Source organism: Ursus americanus, chromosome 3 (assembly GCF_024610735.1).
Source record: "Ursus americanus isolate L20-20 chromosome 3, mUrsAme1.1.p, whole genome shotgun sequence".
Lineage (NCBI taxonomy): Eukaryota > Metazoa > Chordata > Mammalia > Carnivora > Ursidae > Ursus > Ursus americanus.
The window spans coordinates 19,668,473-19,690,816 of record NC_142129.1 but is presented as its reverse complement, the minus strand read 5'-3'; the positions used below and the strand labels follow the sequence as shown (position 1 = coordinate 19,690,816).

The 22,344-nt window shown below is 37.6% G+C and overlaps 1 protein-coding gene across 2 annotated transcripts in view; it reads right to left on the bottom strand.

The window, feature by feature from the left end:
* The window catches only part of CHCHD3 (coiled-coil-helix-coiled-coil-helix domain containing 3), a 261,013-nt gene that overhangs the window by 153,602 nt on the left and 85,067 nt on the right, over positions 1-22,344 (bottom strand). For both annotated transcript variants that reach the window (XM_087860823.1, XM_045792628.2), the window contains exon 4: positions 14,148-14,265. In XM_087860823.1, coding sequence (XP_087716949.1) covers positions 14,148-14,265 — 118 coding nt within the window. The remainder of the gene's footprint in view (positions 1-14,147; positions 14,266-22,344) is intronic.

Below are 22,344 nucleotides of genomic sequence, written 5' to 3'. Positions count from 1 at the left end.
CATGACAAATCAATGAAGAGTGTATTTCGGAGAGGGACAACCTGGCCATAGCATCAAATCACATCATTACTCCACCTACATGCAGGACAAGCACTAAGCTCCCAATTAAGTTATGCTTGCGTGACAAAAACTTCTTCAACCTCCTGCAATTATATACTGCAAAGCAGAAAAAAAGCTCCCAACACCTTGTATCAAACTGTGGACACCGTAAGAACAGTCCCCAGTGCACAGCTGCCTATTACATGCTTGTGTCCCATTTTTGGTGACATGGGGACAGAAATGTCTTTTCTACAGCTTCTCTATGATGACAGACATTACTAGAAATGCATGGATGGCTTTACAGCTGGCATGGATCAATTTCTAGTTACTTTACAATTATTGATTGGGGAACTCAAACAGACTTTTGCTACTTGCCAGACAAAAAGCTAACCCCACCCCTTTATAAATCTTGAGAAAAAGCCCAAGGAACATGAAAACTGATGTACTCTGGAAACAGAACATGCCAAGACAAGATTATATCCAACTCAAAGCTGAGAATCAAGTAACAAGTGTATCTCCAGAAGAGAGCTTGAGAAACTTGCAGTCTTGGCAAGGCACTCTTACAGCAGCAACCTTTGTTGTAATCGGAATTGACGGGAGGCTTTTTCACTTCAAGTAAAAGATTTCTGTCAGGGTGAACATATTTTAATCCACCACATGCATTTGTACCATGTCATTTACAAGGACAAAACCTGACTACTTCAAGAGCCTGCTTTTGTTGTGTCACTCCACAGGCCCAGTGTACATGTTCCCAAGGCTCATAGAAGGAAAAAAATTATTTTTATATGTATGTGTGTGCGTTCACACACACACATACACATAAAGAGAGGGGAGGGGAGGGCGGGGGAAGCAATATGATAATATACATGCACAGCATATGTACAGCTATACATACATCTTGGAAATGGTGATCTACAAGATGGAGATCCATGGTTAAAATATGCTGCGTACTGAAGGAGGATGTTATTTAGATCTTGTTCTTTTTGATGCCTTCAGGGGTGGAACTCAGAGAATTTTTTATAATATACTGAGTTCTTTGAGGAGTTAAAAAAAAAAAATTGAAGCCATCAATACATTCTCCTGTCACCTGCGCGTAACAGGGAACAATGGGAACATTCTATAGAGATGCCACAGTCCACGCACTGCAAATTTAACATAGCAAGAGGAAGAGGGGTTAAGAAAGAAAAATTATGCCACAAACGGACAAGGTAGTGATACAATGCTCATATTAAAAATTAGCACACGAGGGGCACCTCGGTGGCTCAGCTGGTTAAGCATCTGCCTTGGGCTCAGGTCACGATCCCGGTCCTGGAATGGAGCCCCACCTTCGGCTCCGTGCTCGACAGGGAGTCTGCTTCTCCCTCTCCCTCTGCCCCCCCTTGCTGTTCCTGCTCCTCTCTCCCCCCTCTCTCAAATAAAATAAAGTCTTCAAAAAAAAAATTAGCACACAATTTTTAGTAAATTGAAGAAATAAGTGGGAAATGAATGGTAAATAAAGCAAGCATTTAAAAAGATGAATCTTTTTTTGGACTTAGGAGTAGCAAAAGGGTTTAGTCCACTGTAATATAGAAATATATGGCATTTAATAGTCATTTTGTAAAGATATAAAGTAAAGCAATTCTGTCTTTTAATTTGATTGTATTTATATTTTAATTGATATCAATTCAAGTTTATTTTGCTAACAAAGGCCTGGGTTTTTATTCTAAGTCAATAAGCATATATTAGCAGAAAGATCCCATCCTCTTACACCCAAGAAAAGGACCCCTCTCATTTTGACCCTTTCAATACAGTGACTGCTAACAGCCATTTATACCTGTGCCTGTGACTAAACCACTTCTAATCAGAGTAAGTTTTCAATAACAAAAATCCAATTTAACCAAGAAAATAGAAGCTTTCAACTTTAACTATTTTCCTTTTTTTAAAATGGGGTTTTTTTAATAACTAAAGAAAATTAAAATAGATGTGACTCTTGGAATTGGTAACCTATTCATAAAGCAAAATTACTTTATGAAAAGTCAATTTGTAAGTATATAGAACTTTGCATTCTCTTAGAACTCCTGTATTTATATATTTATTCATCAAGGTAACAGACTTGAAAGCAAAGTGCATTAATGACCTTGTCTTCATTTTAAACAGACAGAAACAAAGGGCACAAAGAAAAAAAGCAATTTGCCTAAAATTACATGAAGGAGTACCTGGGGAAGAGGACTGAGGAGTGGGGTGAGGCGGGATTGGGGGTGGGGGGAGAAGTCTATTTCAGATAAAATTCTTGTTCCAAAAACTCTGTAGCAAAAGAAGAGTTTGCTAACAGTTTTAATGATACAACTTGGATGCTTGCCACATTTCAAAGACACAGAATCAATACAGGCACCAATGAAAGCATTTAAGTTGTTTTCATTTTGGTTCATGAAAAGAAAACACCCAGAACAATTGAATCTTCACCCATAATACAGAATATTAACCTATAAGTCTGAGTAAAACTCCTCACCTATCATTTTTTGTCCATTCCACTTCCGTCTTTGTAAAACTCTAACAATAACAGCAAGAACTCATAAATTGAAATTAACACAGTATTCATCTTGATTCTATTGTTTGCAAATCATGCTTAAAATGTCTTAAGACCTGACAACTAAGTGCATTATATGATCCTGGAATTTACCCTGCTCCAGGAGGAAAAATTACCGTGAAGATTACTGGAATCTGGATTAAAGATTCAACTACTGCACCAGTGCTAAATTTCCTGATTTTGTCAACTGTACTTGGTTATGTAAGAGACACACACTAATTTTTAAAGGGTTGAAGTATTAAGGGGCAAAATGGTATGATGTCTGCAACCCATGCTACATGGTTCAGAGAAGGGGTGTGTGTGTGTGTGTGTGCGCGCGTGCGCTCCTGCATGTGCACGTGTACACACACAGACAGAACGATAAAGCATGTGTGCTAGATGAATCTGAGCAAGTTCTTTGTCCTTATAACATTTCTGAAAGCTAAAAAATCAAAATAAAAAATTTTAGAAATTAATTTTGAAATTAACATTTCTTATCGTTGTCTGAAAAATACCTTTACCATGTGCAACAAAAATAAAGTATACATGCATACACAAATGTATATCATCTAGCCCTGTTTATACTCAGGTTTTAAATTTACAAAACACCTACAGTAAAAATTAGTTACTATCTCCTTCCTATCCTTCTACCATAGCTGTGAGGAAAGAGCTTATTTTTATGATGTACACTAATTTTTCTGTTACATGAATTAATCTGCTGTCAGTAAGAAATATCCTTGGATGAAATGCAATTGAAAAAATACATTAATGGTTATGTAACTACATCCCCAATTTGTTGCCTTTTTTTTTTAATTTAACAAATTTCCAACACAGTCAGTGACATATTTTTTAAACTATTCAGAGTTTGATTTTGTAAGAAAAACCTGTGGATTATCTTCACTTCAAATTTCTCATAAAATTCAATGAAAAAACAAAACATAAATTGTATCCACTGTAAGAGTAAAGTGGACATTGTGAATATATTACATTTAATCTTAATAATCTACTGCAGCAAGACTATCTCTATTTTCAACAAGAATCCTGCTAGAGAAGCGCCTGGCTGGCTCCGTCGGTTAAGTGCCTGCTTTCGGCTCAGGCCATGATCTCAGAGTCCTGGGATCAAGCCCCATGTCGGGCTCCCTGCTCAGCTGAGAGCCTGTTTCACTCTGCCTACTTGTGCTGTCTGTCAAATAAATAAATAAAATCTTAAAAAAGAAAAAAAAAGAATCTTGCTAGATTAACACATCTTTATTATCCAAAGTAGATAAAGAACTGAATCTTCTTTTACTTCCCCCTGCAAATAGTTTACCTTGCACATAAAAAAAGGAAAGTTTCTGCTGTTATATAATACTGGTGTTCTTCTGAGGGCAAGGAAATGGGTAATTGCTACAAACCAGGTCCTTTTGAATGTATATCAATCACCCCTCCCAAAACACAAAAGATCATAACAAACTTTTTCTAATAAGTACACTCCAAAATGACTTTATAAAAGTACCCAGTAACATTTCATTTAACCAGTATCCTTTGCAACATGGAAATTCACAGGTGAGAAAATTTTTGAAATTCTGAAATTTACAACCTGACATGCCAAAACTTTTTCAACTCAAAATAATTTAGAAGGAAACTTTAGTTCTAGTATGTATTATTCCATTCCTTGTCCTTAAACAGAGTCTTCTTAATCCCTGCTAGTGTTACAATCACGAATACCTGATTTCATTAAGCAATACCACACACAGCCTGCTAGACTGGCTAGGGCTGCCCGCCTCCATGCTCCTTCTCCATGAGTACAGTTTGCCCAACCTGCTATGGCGTTTTTAATTCGTGCACGTGCTCATCGTGGTTTACTTTTTGATACCTTTTTTATTTCTGTCTCCAGTAATTTCTCCTTTGTCCATTTGCCTGCTCTAAAAGTCCCCTTACTCTAATACAGTTGGTACAAAGTACTACAGCTTAAAAACTTAATAATAACAAAATTTGCTAAATTGTGCCCCAAATAAGATCACACAGGCAGTGGGGACCTAATTTGTAGCTTACTCCCTGTGCAACCTTTAAGTTCAGAGTCTCTTTGAACATTTGTTTCATCAGCTCTAACAGGAATGACAGAAGTCCTACCCATTTCAAACAATTATTAACACCAAATAAGACAGGGGACTTAAAAACTCTTGGTTAAATAGAAAGTGCTAAAAACAAGTATCAACTATTTTCGTTGTGACGCTGGTTAGTAACACGCTCGTGAGGAATATGGCACTACATAAAAACGTTATGTGATTCCTTTTGGGTTTGGAGCTATGGTTCCAGGCAAGCAGCTAGCTGTGTTTCTGAGAATCAGACTAAAGAAACTGTAAAAGGATTAATGTTTACTGCCTAAGCAGAAAATGTATATAAGTAGGCCTATAATCTCCAATAAAACTTACCCTGTGACACTGACTGGTGTTCTTTCTTATCAAGAAAATATTAAACACAATCTGGAATTAAATTTACAGTCAGTGTTTTAAACAGGCAGAGGATATTCAAACACGGAGTTAAGTATGGGACTCTGTAGCCATCTGTCATAAGAGATGGAAGAATGGAGAGAAGTTAGCAAGAAAACTCCTCTAAACTTTTAATCTCATCAACAAATTTCTATGACAATGAAGACATCTGATGAGTTTACCACGAGTAATCATAAATTATTGGTGCTGATCATTCCATTACATTTTTTTGAAAATAGCTTGGTGCTGTCTGAGTAAATCATATTCTGCCCGGGGCTATGTAGCTTACCTCGAATTATTTCAGAATCATCTAAAATGACTCATTTTTCTATTAAAATGATGAATGGGCTAAATGAGGTATGTAATAAATACTGCAGGTTTGTAAACAGATTCCTGCTCTCTAGAGAATGAAGGCCTTACTTCATTTGGTAATTCTGCCCCTCAGTATTTTCAGAAGTCATCCTTAAAATATAGTTAGTAAAGTAAAGAGTGGAGAGAGTCACATTGGAACAAAATGTTGAATGTCTTTCTGGTTAAGGGAATAACCCTAGGCTACATGAAAATAAACCCTCCCACCCCCAGAAGCAGGGCACAGTTTAAAACATCAAGAAATTCAGAAAGAACATAACTCAGTCCCACTTAGGAATGATAACTAAGCAATAAAACTGGGGCTACATAAAAGAAATAAGAATAGATATAGAGCTGTTCAAGAATGTCTAACACTGTGAAAAATTTAATGTTCAAAAAACAAAAATGAAGCAGATCTCGTTGCACATGGTATGTCACATAGTAAGTATTACGGCTGTTCAATTTACTGCTGAATTCACTAAGTCACAGGTCCGCCCACAACAGGTTGAAAGCACTTCTCCAAGGCTGTATCAGAACTGCCAGTTGTAAGACTTGCCATGAAGACAAACTGAAAAGATGGCTGGTGAACAAAAGGGAGCACAGGGCCAAGGATGGAACTGGGGTTGTCATTTTGAAATGATCAACATGGATCTTGCTGAAAAATTCTCTGTAAAAGAACAGTAAGACCGATCACTTGGGGCCCTACAGTCTCATTCATAACATAACGTGCAAAACTCTTACTTGGAATTTGTGAGGACTGACAGACTTCATGATACTTATGTGAAACTTTTAACTTGAAGGTTAAAACAAACACAGAGGGCCGTATTTCTTAGCCTCTTCAGTAGGAAATGAGATTATGTTATCAGTTCAATAAAATTCTAAGGCCCTAATGACAGCTCATTTCAGACTAGGCATTGAAGCAAATAAGTTAACGATAAATGCCAGGTCATTATAAAGAGATGGAATTATAACCAACCCTTTGCACCTTAGTTACCTATGGATTTTTACTCAGTGCTCTCCATACCTCACCTTGACACCCATAATGACCCAACTGATGGGACATCAATAAGCTATTTACGGCAGGGCTACCACATAGGACACCACTCGACAAGAGCTGCCCTGAGCCAACCAGTCTACAAGCAACTTGATGCATTCTTTAAGGACATTTCGAATGGAAATATGACAGCACATTCTAAGCAGAGTTGCCCCTCACAGTGGTCTTTTAATCTAACTAGTTGTTGGTAAGAATATCAACAGCATTATACTCAACTGTGCTATTTCTTCTCTAATCACTTTGTCAACAAGGTCACACAGACTGAGAATACTTCCTTGGAAAAAGAGCAACACGAGCAAATTGCCATCACCCATACATTGTGTTCACTGGACGGCCTCGTCATCCCTGACGGTGAGATTTAATCTCCATCATGAGGAGAGCACTCAGCCATTCTCTGCTCCAGGCCCCTCGGTATCTGTTCAGCATGATATCATGCTTCTCTAAGGCTATCTGGTAATATTGAGATCCCAGGTATTTCTGTAAAGCTGGGCAAGAAGGAAGGATGATGACGTACATTTGAGAAATGTGTTCATCTGGTTAAGCTTTCAGTATACAGGCAACACTGAAATCAGTCGTACCCATCCTATTCTTTCTCTGGCCTCTTAACATAATGGCTAAGCTGGCAAATGGGGACAAAACATGCTTTTCCTTTTCCACTGCAGGAGCAAACAAACACACCTGAAGCCACCCCCCTCTTCATGGGATATTTGATTAGTAGTCTCTTCTTCATAGGGCTATGTGCCCTCCCGCTGACAATAATAATACTGCTTTAACACACACAGGAAGTAAGGACCATACATGATAACAAAGAACATAGAAGATAACATCTGAATGCTTTGTCCTGGAAACTTTAACGGCCTGCTGAATCCAAACACACAGGGGGCAAAATGATCCAGTGCATTCTGCTCCCACCAGTCTTGAGGAAAAGAATGAGACTTGTAGATGGATCCCAGGTCCCATTCTTACCAATACCACTGAGGAAAATATCTTATACCTACATGGCTTGGATGCCCCAAACACAAAGTAGAAATTCTACATTTAAATGGTCTTCAAAAGCAAAAGCTCAAAATGATTAACTTCATTTCTGGCATTAAAAGAAAATTCATACACCATGCATGTCAAAACATTTGGGGCTTGGTGTCTTTTGCAAGAAAACCAGTACATGGTTTATACAACCAGAGCGGGCACATTAATGGAGATTATAATCAAAGTACTAAATTGCACCCAAAAAACTGCAAGTTTTTTTTAAGTATATTTAAGTGCCCAATAAAAGAACCCAGGAGATCTGCTGCTACAGGGCAACTGGCTTCACCTGGTTAATTTTAACGACACTGATAGCCCTGAGCAATTGGTCTTACTGTTCTTTTACAGAGAATTTGTGAGCAAGAACCATGCTGATCATTTCAAAATGACAACCCCAATTGCATTCTTTGCCCTTGGCCAGAACCTCACGTATATTTGGGCAGCAGTGGTATTCTTATCTATTTCTTTTAATTTAGTCATTTTCCTCCATACCCCAAATTTCAAAACCTTTCTCTTTTTTACCATGAAATTTCAACTGTCACAGTTTGAAGCACAAACAAAACACAGAACTGAAAGGCACACAGCACAAAATTAATCAATTCTTCTTCTTGATTGCTTCACTGGTGCATTTCAGACAAAGAGGAAACTGGGGATAAAAAGTGACATTTTGGTGAAACAGCCACTTAAATTTAGAAAAACTAAATTTATGCATTCACCTAACCTATTTTTTTTAGCGTTATTTTTTTCTAAACACTATTTGATTTTGCAGATTCAAAGAAATAGGATATAAGTAGAAAAAAAGTTCAAGGTTAAGAATGACCTTCCCGGGGCGCCTGGGTGGCACAGCGGTTAAGTGTCTGCCTTCGGCTCAGGGCGTGATCCCGGCGTTATGGGATCGAGCCCCACATTAGGCTCCTCTGCTATGAGCCTGCTTCTTCCTCTCCCACTCCCCCTGCTTGCGTTCCCTCCCTCGCTGGCTGTCTCTATCTCTGTCGAATAAATAAATTTTTTAAAAATCTTAAAAAAAAAAAAAAAAAAAGAATGACCTTCCCACAAAACCCTACACTTGACAGGAGACTCTTCAAGAAAAAGCAACGAGATGTAGTTCACCTTTGTACCTCCAACAACTAATAGCACCTAGCACATAGTAGGTGTTTAATAAATCTGTGAAGGAGGGGAATGTGGGAAGGGACCAAAATACATAATGATCTAATGATCTCATCTACAGGCAAACAAAATAATTAGTGCAGTGTCTGAGGCCAGAATCTTCCCAATTCTACACTAAAGTCATACTTCACAATATACACTTAAACCAGAATATTTTTAATTGATTGCTACATTTTCTATTTAAAATAAGAGGGTTTCTAATAACAGAAACCTTGTGGCTACCATTGATACTTCTTTCAACCATTCAAATCTAAAATCCTAGTACTATAACCTAAATATCCCTTATATCTCCTTTACATCCCACTAGTACTGTCCTAATTCAAGTACCACTTGTTCTCTCTTGGATTAACGGGAAGGCTGCTAACTTGTCCATTTCCATTCACTTCCTCTTCTATTCTACCCTTCACATCTCACTAGAGTGAGGTATCAAAATGCCCATCCAACCGTTTCATTTCTCCCCTTCAAAACCCATCTATGTATCCAGTCCAGGGTTCTTTGGATTGCACAACCAGAACTCATGATCTTAGCCCCACCAACGTCTTCTGCCTTACCTTTCAACACTCCTTGCCCTGAACTTCCCACTCAGCAATTCCTTATACTGTCCCACTGTCCCACGGGGACCGTGCATCCAAGCTTTCACCTGTAATACTGAAGGCTAGACCACCCCTACTCCTCAACCGTATGTGCAATTCCTGCTCATACCTCAAGGCTCAGCTCAGGCACCACCGCCCTGAGAAATCTTTTCTATTCTTCCCCACTTCCTTTCCCATTTTCAGGGCTTGAATAGATTCAATTCTTCATTTATTCAATCAACAAGTATTAACTGACTAATTCCCCTTTGCTAGGAACTGGTATATACTGGACACTCAAATATGTGTTGAACAAATGAATGCACATATAACAGGGAGTTAAAAGAAAGTCCCTACTTTCCCAAAAGTGAGAATTCTCACAAGAATATAAGTACCATGGCTCTATAACAGAGTTAGCCCTTCTCAACATTATTTTTAATATATCAGTCTCCCACATTATACTGTGAATTTCTTTTCTTCTTTCTTTCTTTGAGAGAGAGAGCAGGGGGAGGGGTGGAAGAAGAGGAAGAGAGAGAATCTCAAGCAGACTCCACACCGAGCGTGGAGCCTGAAGCGGGCTTGATCTCAGGACCATGAGATCATGACCCAAGCTGAAACCAAGAGTCGAACGCTTAACTGACTGTGAATTTCTTAAGGACAAGAGTTTGTCTTTTTCTTTATATATCCTTGGTATCTAGCCCAGTGTTTCTCATACAGTAACCGTTCACTAAAACACTGTCCAATAGGTGAAGGAAACTATTTCACAATTAGATGTATAAATATTTAAGTATTTCCTTAAGTAAATGCAGGTTCTTTTAAAGTTGAGGTTAAAAAAGAAAAAAGAAAATACAACAGTTCTGTGGTGATCACAAAAAATGACTAATGTCAAATCAACAAAATTTAGTAAGACAAAAGAGTAAATCAAAATTTTAATCAGCATTTTAAAAAGAAATTAAATATAATTGCAAAGTTTTAAAAAAGATACAACTCCCTACTCTTTAATTTTTTTAAAATCTAATGACACAGCAAATGTTAGATGTATATGTATGAGATCTTAAAGATTCACAGAATGTCAAGTTGCATGAACTTTACAGGTTGCCTGGTCCTGTCCTTTTATGTAATCTTCATTCTTTATGGAGATGCTTTCCTGTTCCTAAGAAGCATTCCTTTAATGTGAATTTTATTTAGCATTTCCATGCAGGTAAGATTATCAGTGAACTGCCTCTCTCGGATTTCTGGGCAAAATCAGCTGACAAAAATTATCATTCCAGCGAGTGAGAAGTAGGGTGAGGGGCTGCTATAGTCTTCTTAAATCTAGAGCAGCACTAAGCTTCTCCAGCTAAAGCAATTCTTCCTAAGGGGAGAGTCCAATCTGATTCTATTTTAAAACTTCAGCAACAGGGCTCCCATGACTTTGCCCTTCAAAGAGCCTCTGTAAAGCTAGCTGCTACAACTGTGGGAAGAGAAGCCTGGACTCCCGCGCACGGAGAAAGCAATCTAAATGTCAACTGTTAGTGGGCGGCGGAAAATGGGGACTGGGGAGGAGTTAGGTTTATTTCACAACACCAACATCACATCAGTTTTGTTTCTGTTTTCCTCGTTCTCTGGAAAGAGAGCTTTCCAATTCCTGCCAACGTGTGAACCCCAACCTTTACTTCCTTACAGGCTGTGACATTCGGGTTCTAAATAAAGAGGCACAAATCAATGTCTGACCATCACTCAAACAGTCCCACATATTACGGTTAAGAATGGCAGCAATGGCGGCCCAGCCTCACAGCACAAATACGCTGCCGTTCTCAGGGTGACTCTCACATGAATCACTGGTTCTGGGAATGCCCGCTTCCCCAGCTGAGGATCAAGGGACCGAGGGACAAATCCGACTTAAATCGCAGTCCACACTGCACATTTTACAAGGTGGTACCCTGCAGAATCCAGAAACCCGGACTGTACATGGATGGGGGAAGAGAAAGAATGAACTTTTACACCCTCTAAATATTACATGTGCAGGAATGCTCATTTCCTTAGAATTTTTTCTAATCTTTAATTGCGGCAAAATACACATAACATAAAACCTGCCATTTGAACCATTTAGAAGTGAAAAGTTCAAGAAAAGTACATTAACACTGTCATACAAACAATCTCCAGAACTGTTTTCATCTTACAAAACTGAAACTCCAAACCCACTAAAATGTGCTCCATTTCTTCACCCCCCAGCCCAGGGCAACCACTCCTCCATGCTCTGTCTCTATAGATCTGACTCTCTAGATACTTCATCTAAGTGGAATCCTACAGTATTTGTCTTTTTGTGACTAGATTATTTCACTGACCATAACGTCCTCAAGGTTCATCTATGTGGTAGCATGTGTCAGAATTTCCTTCCCTTTAGGGCTGAATAATATTCCTTTGTATTCACAGACCACATTGTGTTTATCCGTTCATTCGCTAGTGGACACGTGGGCTGCTTCCACCTTTGGCTATTGTGAATTATGCTGCTATGAATACGGGCATACAAATATCTCTTTGAGACTCTGCTTTCAAATCTTTTGGATAAATACCCGGAAGTGGGATGGCTGAATCATATGGTAATTCTATTTTTAGTTTTTTGAGAAACCACCATAATGGTTTCCATAGTAGCTGTGCCATTTTACATTCCCACCAGCCACAGCCTTGCCAATATTTGTTACAGTCTGTTTTTCTGATAGTAGCCATCCTAATGATTATGAGGTGGTTCCTTAGTAATTTTTATATTTTCCAAATTTTCTATACTAGCCCCATATTATCTTATTAGAAGAAAATTCAGTGAAAAACATCCAATCATTAAAAGTGATCATACAAACATACATTTATTAATAGAGAAAGATCTTTACCCTATAGTCTAATTTTTTTAATATGCAGGTTACTGTAAGAGTTATATTGAGACTATGTGTACTATCACCTATGTTTAGGGAAATACATATAAACATATTAACATAAATGTTTTATACAGACTTAGTGGAATGTGGAAAGGAATATAAAAATAATAAACCAGAATGTTAATAGTAATTATCTCTAGATAGTGGTAATTTAAGTGATCTTAATATTTTTTCTATTTACTTTCTGATCTTTACCCAACGAATGCCTTCTATAACAAATAGTAACAATACAGAGAATTAACCATGTAAGTTGGGAATCATCAGGTACCTAAATTACTGTGGGCAGCCATGTTTTTTTGGCCATGAACTACCACTCAAATGTCGAAGAACACTCAAGCCAAGACAGATCAACTATAATCCTATTACATAAATTCTACTTTTATTCCCTAAGTGCTATGAGGGCTCTTTTTGGCTAATATTATGGTAAGTGCTAAAATCTGGCAGATACTGTAATTTGCCATCTATATCCTATAACCCCAGAACCAAGAAAGAAGAGACCTTCAAAATAGCCTATCCCTGGATGTTTCTTTTTTGGTCCATCACTTTTGTTCTGGCTTCACTGTCTACCCATTCAGCCTGGACCCTGGATTAATCTTTGGAGAAGAGGATTCACTACACATCAGCATCCTTTTATTTTCTCTAATGGCATGTGACCTCTCCAAGAAAGGACCAAGGGAAAAAATACGAGAGAATACAAATTGACCCTTATCAATTCTTAAACAATTCCCAAATGCCTGCTGAGTTAGGGACATCACCCTCAGTCCTCCATTCAAAGTTCTCCATTATATAGTCTCATTTTACTTCTCCACTGAGTTCCCAACTATGCTCCAATGAACACTAAATGTTCTCAGAAGTTACACGTGGGTTTCTAGAAGGCTGAAGTGGGAGGTAAGCAGTCAGGACCCCAGGCTTCAACCAGAGCAGCCCCACTTTTACTTAACAATGGAAAATCGTTTGGTAAGTTATGATGCACAAAGAAGACAGACGTTTATTCAGCCATTAAAAACTACATTTCAGAAGAACATTAGCTGATACAAGAAAATGTTCATGATGTTAAATGCTATATGCAGCATTGTCCAAATTCTTATGTATTCTCATATATACAAATTCGTACATATTTTAAGTATGTAATAGACCTAGGAATAAACATTTTCGAGAGGAAATACATCCCAGTGTAAATCATGGTTATGTAAGAATGACAGATTTATGGGTGCCTTTTAAATTTTCTCCCCTTTTTTTTTTTAAAAAGATTTTATTTATTTATTCGACAGAGACAGAGACAGCCAGCGAGAGAGGGAACACAAGCAGGGGGAGTGGGAGAGGAAGAAGCAGGCTCATAGCGGAAGAGCCTGATGTGGGGCTCGATCCCATAACGCCGGATCACGCCCTGAGCTGAAGGCAGACGCTTAACCACCATGCCACCCAGGCGCCCCTCTCTCCCTTCTATTAATAATCATTTTTAAACATGTTTATGTAATCTTTGCTTTTAAAATTTTCTTAAATAGTTCTTTAAAAAAAAAAAAAAAAAGGACTCCCTTTAAAAAGATTGTTCCCAAAAGCCTTTGCTCTGCATTTTCCCCTTTTTGAAGCACAGAAAGTGATTGATCAAACCTTACTCACCTTAGCCAGAGACTTCCCAGACTAACATCTGGTGGTTGCACGCAGGGAGAGAAACAAGATAGGCTGCTTGCCCCAAGGTTTCAAATACAATGAAATCAAAATCAAGGGGGGTGGGGAGAGCAAACAAGCAATATCCCTTCAGGCAAAATGCATGTGCCACTGTCTCCCTGTTGATCTTCGCAGCAATAATTCTCAAGCTACCTGCCTTAAAAAATTCTTCACGGTTAATCTCAGCAAATTGTCAACAACTTGTAAAAGGCAAAAACCAAGAAAATCTAAGCAAAGAGAAAGAACATGCGTTTTGTCAACACTAAAAGCTGGCAAGGAGTGCTTAGCTTTTCCCAAACATCAGAGATCTCCTTGTAGACAAGACATTTCTACTAAATCTTTAATACTCACCAGGTGCTTTGCCTTGGCTCGTTCTTCTTCACTTGATATCCTCTCTCGAAGAATAGCTCTGGTTAACTGCTCATTAGCAAAAGCCCTCTCTCTGTCCAGTTCTTTGCCTTGCTTTAGTCTGAAAAGGCAAGAAAGGACTAACTTAGAAAAAATTATTTTATTGATTATTATTTAATGAAATACTTAAATAAAAAGAGAAATAGCCGAAATCACCTTGACCTATAATTTATTAAAAGCGGGTATATTTTCTAGTAAGGCCCCATGCAACCTCTACCCAAGCATTAAAATAGCAGAAATCAAATCCCTGAAAAGTTATTGATGGGACTGCTTAACTAGTTTTGCGAAGTTCTTCTTATGTAAAATTGAAATGTGCCCACCTAAAAATTCCATCCCTAGTGCCTCCGTTTGTCCTCTGGTGATACAAGCAGTAAGTCTAATTAACAAGCCATCTACAAGACAAATATTTGAAAGTAACCATCATCTTCCCCTCAAAATTGACTCATTCAACTGTTTGTTGAATACACACCAGCCTTTGCGTGAGGCACTGATGACACAGTGCTGAACAAGAAGGACAGGTCCCTGTCCTCATGGATCTTATATTACAGCAAGGAACTAAAAACATAATTAAGATGTTTTCCCTCCAGATGAATTACTCCCATTTTCCAATGATCCTCATATGCAAAAATGGCCAGACCTTTGAACAGCAGGGATCCTCACTTCTGGAATGACTCCAATTTGTCCCTTAGTCCCAGACCAAATGTAACACTGCAGACATAGTCTAACAAAATAAGACAGCAGAGCTTCCCCTCCCAAGATCTGTACACAATACTAATTCTATTAATGAAGCATCGGACAGCACTCGGTTTACCAGTAACCTCATCACACAATTACATCATATTAAGTTACAATCCACTAAAACCCCATCATGCGCATGAAAAAGATAAATTACTTTGGCACCGATTTTCACCATAATGCCTGGCACATAAAGGCATTCGGTAATCACTGAATGAGAGTACATTTTCGTCTAATCTTATTGGCAAAGATTTTCTGATTGCCTTTTCTTCTCTTGAGAGAATAGCCCCTCTATACCATCATATCCCCAAAGGTACAAGCAATGCTTTAAAAAGAAAAGGTAAAATTGCTATGTTGGTGTAAGTGAAATTCTGAGTGGAATCTACTTTGTAAGTGGGAATGAGGAGCACCAAATTGAATTCAATACTAAGCTATCAAATTTTAGTTTTAAAAAGATTCTTGAAAAGAACTAAAGAAAATAAAAACTTGTTACTATTTTTAAATTACCACAGCATCCAGATACTCTGAAATTCTCAGAAATCAATCACAACCAAATTTCATTATAATCAATTATAATTAAAAATATAATCGGAGGGGCACCTGGGTGGCTCAGTTGGTTGAGTGTCTGACTCTCAGGTCATGATCTCATGGGTCCTGGGATCGAGCCCTGAGTCGGGCTCCCCAGTCAGCAGGGGTCTGCTTAAAGATTCTCCCCCTCTGCCCCTCCCCACATTCTCTCTCTCTCAAACAAATAAATCTTTAAAAATATATAATCAGAAATCACCTTGTAAAATATATTCCTAAAAATTGAACCTGTGTTTTTATGTCTTGAATGAAGATGAATAACAGAAATACAATAAAACCTACACTTTGAAATTCTCTAATGCAAAAGTAACCTCTAGAAGCTTCTCCTTAAGCAGTTAAGTACAATTACACTTACAGAAACCAAATTCCTCCATATTATTTCACAGTTAAGTTCAGCAGCATCAGTGCTATCAATACAGTAATTCAGTGGACGTGTATAATCATAAAAGATCACTGATAATTAGAAGTCTCGTCACTTCTGTAGAGCAGCAGTGCTAAAAGTATACATAAATCAGCAGCAGCAGCGTCCGCGGGAACCTGTTAGAAATGCAAACACTCGGACACCACCCACATCTACTGAATTAGAAATTGTGGGGGTAGTGCCCCACCAACTGCCTTCTAATAAGCCCTCCAGGTGATTCTAATGCATACTGAAGTAAGAGCCACAGCCCTCAATTACCAAATATACTTCTGCCCACATAAATCCTGGAGATCTATAAAAGAATAACATCAAAAATGAAGTGGTCCACATAAGGATAGTGTGCTGGTAACTGCTGAGGTTACTGTATCAGATTACAAAACGGTGCAGTTAAAGCATTTTACTGGCGTATCACCCGCAAGTAAAAGACATTACCTAGGTTACAAGTCAGGTGGAAACTAAAATAAAATAATAAAAATTACTATCATGCATAGATCACCTACTATATGCCAAGCACTGTGCTGGGGACTTTACATACATATATACAACTATTATAAAAATCACATTATTAATTCATTAACATAAAATGAATTCTATACAACTAGATTTTCTCATATCTACCATATGTGGTATATCATAGCTTAAAGTATTATTTCTCTAATAACTACCTATTTTTTCTAATTTAGTTTACTTGCATATGATATCAATTTTAATTACAAATGGAGTTAAAGGGGGATCAACTCTAAAAGTTTTGGCAAGTTAATGAAAAAGAAGCAAAAACTTGAGCACAAAAGCCTTCAAAGTTATAATAAAAAAAAAAAGATTATCAGTCTGTAATACTTGGTACAGATGCACAAACTTTGGAGTTGGGAGTCCTGGGTCCAAATCAAGTTTCTAGCACATACTAGCTGAGTCAATACATGAGTTAACCTCCCTGGGTCTTGTTATTCTCAGTAAAATGAACTGGTATAATACCTACCTTACAGGGTTCTAGATACACAAAGCACTTAGCATAAAGCACTCAACACTGTTAGGTGAAGCAGTAGTAGTAATAATAGTACCCACTGTGAGGTCAGGAATATGGAAAAAGCAGTAGTTTTCTGTAAAGCAGAAAATCTCCAAGTTCACTAAATACATCATGACTATATACACTGTCGTCTCCATCTTTTTTTTTACAAGTTTTCACCAATAAGAAGTTCTGCTTTATTTTTCTTATCTTCAAGGATCTCCAAAATCAAAAACTGACAACGACCTGCAGCCCTATCCCTTCATATGCTCATTTGTTTCTTTTCCACCTAAATTTTTAGGCAAGTGGGAAAGAAACAAAGGAGCACATGCCTAAATACACACACACACACACACACACACATATACAGATATATATACACACATACACAATACATATATATACACATACACACACAATATATGTATATACACAATATATATATATGTATATCCCATAATATATATATGGGATAGGTAATAAATTTTTTTCATTTATCAGCAACTTAGACGTGCAATCTAATAAATCTGTTTTCTCAGCTTTACAATATGATGGTTGAACTCTATAATTCTAAAGTCCCTTGCAGGTAAAAGTTTTACAAACACCATTCATTAAATACATTATTCTCCACCCCATAAAAACTCTTGAGAAATTTGGTGGCAGAAGATAAATGAAACAAAGGAGTACTATCTCTAAATTTTATCATTTTCACTCAATGGGCACTTATATTTCTCGTCTCATCCTTAGACTTTCCCACTACTTGATAAAAACTATGAACTAGGTAAGAACAAATGGGATTCACAAATTCATTCAATATAACTGGGTGCCAGACATTATTCTGATTACTGAGAACAAAATGGTGAGCACAAGAGACACAGTCCCCATCCTCATGAAGCTTAAACTCTGATGCACTTCTTTTTTTTTTTTTTTTTTAAGTGAGGTTGCTCTGAAACTATATGGATGGGAGCCAATATCTGAACTGAAATCTAAAGGATATTAACTGAGCAACCCAGGGAAGGAGAAAATGTTTTAGAGGAGACATCAGTCAGGTCCAGCGTTACTGAGAAAGGCTTTTCTTTAGAGCTCTGTGTGTGCCTGCTGTTTCAGACCCCAAAGGCTGAGAGACCTAGAGTCACTGAGGGAACATTGTAAACACACATATACACACACAAACACGCACACACAATTATCAATAAAAATTAGTGCAAGGCTTGGAAGGGTTCCTGAAGCTTAAAACTGCCTTTTCAATTTTAGAAAAAAATTTTAGAAAATGTTAGAAGTTTTGCTTCCTTTCATATTATTTTGGAGGGCAGAGTTTCAGATAGATGGTATCGCTAAATGAAGTTTCCTTTCTACTTCAGAAGTAAAAACAAGATGAAAAATTTCTAAACTGTCGTACTCCTATTTTCCCCAAGTCTCTCCTCCACAAAATTCATTTACAGCAATACATTTCTTCTAATTAAGTTTTCCTCTTTCACTGATTCATTTAGATCATTTTCCAAATGCTTTGCAAAGAAAAACGCGTGCATTCTCAGAAGCTCCCAATTCTTCTCAGGGCTTCCTCTCCAGGGCCCTTGCTTTGATTATTCCATTGAGCTATTCTACTCAAAGGCCATCTCTGTAAGGTAGTGACTGTAAGATCATCTCATTTTTCTCTTCTTTGAGCCAAATGAGATGACCCAGCTTTCCCGGGCGAGAGTGCTACTGGCCCAATGGTGGAGTCACACATTAGAGCCGGGTTGTTTTGTAAACACTCCACAAGGCAAGCAAGTGACGTGCTCATTGACAATAGAAAGCAGCACTTTACGTCTTTGAAGGTCCCTATTAGGTGAAAAGGAGGCATGAAATAAAACGGGTTTTTGATTATTAACTCCGGTTTTAAGAATTATCTCAAAATAAAACTAAACAAACCAAGTATCTTGGAGAATACATTCCCTTTTTTTATTTATTGGCATTCCCCACTTATTATTTCAGATCTCCTGGTCTAATATTATTCTACATTAAGCCCCTGATTTAAGTTTCATTTAAATCTCCTTCTTTTAAATACATATCTCTCCTCATTTAAATTCTCTAGAGTTTTAAGCAAAGAAGTAGGAGTTTAGTGTAAACTTTTCTTATTTGCATTAAGTAATTGGATAGCTTGCCTAAGCTTAATGAAACAAATACCAGGCAGCTCTGCCCTTATACCTCCAGCCCTAGCAACTTAGCTGTTTTTCTCAGTATATTCTCAATCAGGTGAGAGATTTAAGATACACCAGCAAAACGAATTTCTAAAAACCAGCCAAATCTCCTATAATGAATATTATTACAACATGTCCTTTTAAATGGAAAAAAAACCTCATATACATTCAGCTTTCATAGATATCTAAAATCTGGTCCTACATGTTTCAGTTTCTGTATAAAAACCAGCCAATATTATTTTATTCCAAAGAACCTAAAGATTTCAAGAAAGTGGGAAGGGCATTTTAAAGATAGCTTTAGCTGCACACATTTTTTATGCAGTCAACCTCATTATCCTCCATGAAGGAGGCATTACTGTCCCCCTTCTTTCACAGGAGAAAGACTGGGATATGCAAAAGCACATGGGAGACATAAAATGACCTGATCTGATTTCCAAAGCTCTGCTTCTTAAACCTCCTGAAGAGTCAAACCCTCTTGGAATTAGATTCCATTTCATTACTCACCTTTGTGGTCATATAAGGACAGTTTGTAAATCTGGTATCGCATATATTTTTTAAAGCTCATTTTTTATTTGTTTCCACTATATCAAGTCAGAGTTTGCCAAAATCAAAATTATTACCAGTCCTTTCCCAAAAGTGGTTGGCTTTCAGGGGCCCGAACCGTTTCTCTGAACCTGGACACTGCTATGTGGCCATTCACAAACACTCAGATTTATCTTCATGGAGGCTGACACATAAGTAATTCTATACAATTCTAGCTAAGAAAATTACTTTATAATTTAATGTATAAGGCCATTATATTACTGAGGAAAGATGACAAGAACCTCAGATAATGGGTGAGAATAAACGGGAAATGAAGATTGTTAGAGATAAAGTGAGTTGATGAAATGATTTATCTACAACTGAACTGTGACCGTTTTACACAGACAATATCTGCAAACTATTGCAATGCACTTGACTCAGAAAGACTGTTTCAAACACTGGAAGAGAAAAATGAGCGACTACAACCTCAAAGGTCATTTCTAATGCTAACGATGAATTTTTTTTTAATGCATCATACTTTGTCAGAACATGCTGAACCAGCATTCAAAATACTGTTTACTATTCATTTTTTAAACAGAAAAGCTGAGCTGGGTAATTCAACAAACTAATTATTAGACTATTAAAAATAATGATGGAACAAGTATACAACTTTTTATTAGTAAGATTTTATGAAAATAAAAGTACACAGCAAGCTGAACACTTCGCTCAAATTATTTCAAGTACTGGAAGGAACGTTTGTGCATTGAGGTTCCAAAATACACACATAAAGATGAAGGTACATTAATATAGCCATGTTACAGTCATATATAATAGTTATGTGTCTATATGTAACATTTATATGTATCTATATGTAATACCTCTCTGTACAACAGATAAAGAGTTAGTATTTAATAATGCTGACTTTTGGGCCAGGCACAGGTCTAGGCGCTTATAAGGTGTAACTCACAACAACCCTATGGAATCGACTATTATATTTTGGATTAGGAAGTGCAGACAGAGAGAAGTTATGCAAAACCAAAACATATGTAAGTTAAATAGCGCCTGGCTCTTGGCAGGCATTCAATAAATATTTCTGAAAGAATGAATACAGAGTATGAGTGTAGTTCAATATTACAGAACATAGGTATTCTTTATATAATGGTAATTTAGCAAATGGCGCTGTCTTGGAAAGTTGAAGGACTGCAATCTAGCAAACCATATAGGAAAACAGTATTATTTAACCAGCATTATGACCTGGCTCTGAATATAACCTAGAGGACATTTATTTTTGTCATCTATGTTTCTATATAAATATCCTTTAAAATGTCATTCAGAATTTAACAATCAAGGTTTCCTTCCTTTGCACAAACATATTTTTTAAAAGTGATTTTAGCTTACATTCAAATTTAGTCATAGTCTGGGCATTTTCCTGCATAGCTTCAAAATGATGCTGGAAGGAAAACAGCCTGTAACTGGAAGCCCACAACTTTTATTGGGGATTACCCAGAGCCATAATCCTAACTGGTTTTCATCCCCCCCACGCTCAGATGATTGTCTCCCATCCCATATCACATATTATTTTGTACCCAGAGTCCCTATTTCAATTCTCACTAGGAAAAAGTTCTACCTGTCCTGGTTTCTGATACCATTTTCTTACCAAATACATTCTCCTACTACAGTGAAAAATACATTTACATTTGAAAAGAATTCTGAATTTTTTTGGAAAAGAATTCTGATTTTATTCTCAAGTTGATGTCACCATATCCGAGACTCATGCACCTCCCTGTCCCTTGGAAATTCACAATTAAACTCCCCCGGAGGAACTGACACGACACCCTGAAGCACCTCTGCCTTCCCTCTCCTAGAAGGACCTACAGCCACTTCTTTATCTGGCTTCAGCTGAATATTTAGAGGCATCTTAAACCAAAATAATCAACTTTTTATTTTAAAGAACACATCAATCGTCACAATAGTCAAACTACAACTGGACAATGGTCAGAGTGGAGAGACAGAGACACTATGAAATTGTGGATATCAGTAGGGCTTGAAAACCAACTGTTCATAGAAGTAGGAGGAAGAAATAACCTTGCATGACCTGTTACTTGTCTAGAAAGCTGTTGTCTAGAAAGTATCTACACCCCTCCCCCCCAACATTCTTTTTGTGGGTGCTGCAGGTGTTTATGTACTAAAATGCTGGAGGAGGACAGCCACGGAGTCAGCTGGAGGAGAAAGGGACGAGGGGACAAATGCAGGCATCCCTGGAGCAAATTCCTCTCATTGGCCCACATGGGACACAGCTTGAGCCAAGGACATGTGACAATGTGAGCCAGCTTCCTCCTAGGACAGAAAACTATGACCTCCCTGGTTCAGTGACCTAAGATACGGGGCGGGGGGGGGGGGGGGCTCGTAAAGAGGACTCAGCTATGAAGAAACGACAGCTTCTCACTATCCTTAAGTATACAAAACATGCATCAAGTCCTTTACAGTGATTTGCATTTATGCTTCTTCTTCATAAAAGACACACCTTGCCAGGACACACTTTTTGAAATTATGTCCTTGTTAAGTTGGTAAGTCTGGGAAAACTTCTGGCCAGAGAGAGAGAGACATTACCATTCCCCAGTCTAAGACTTGCAGAGGAAAAAGAATCAATACTTGTTTTCTATTTCAAAGAACTTTCAAGCTGGAACCAAACTG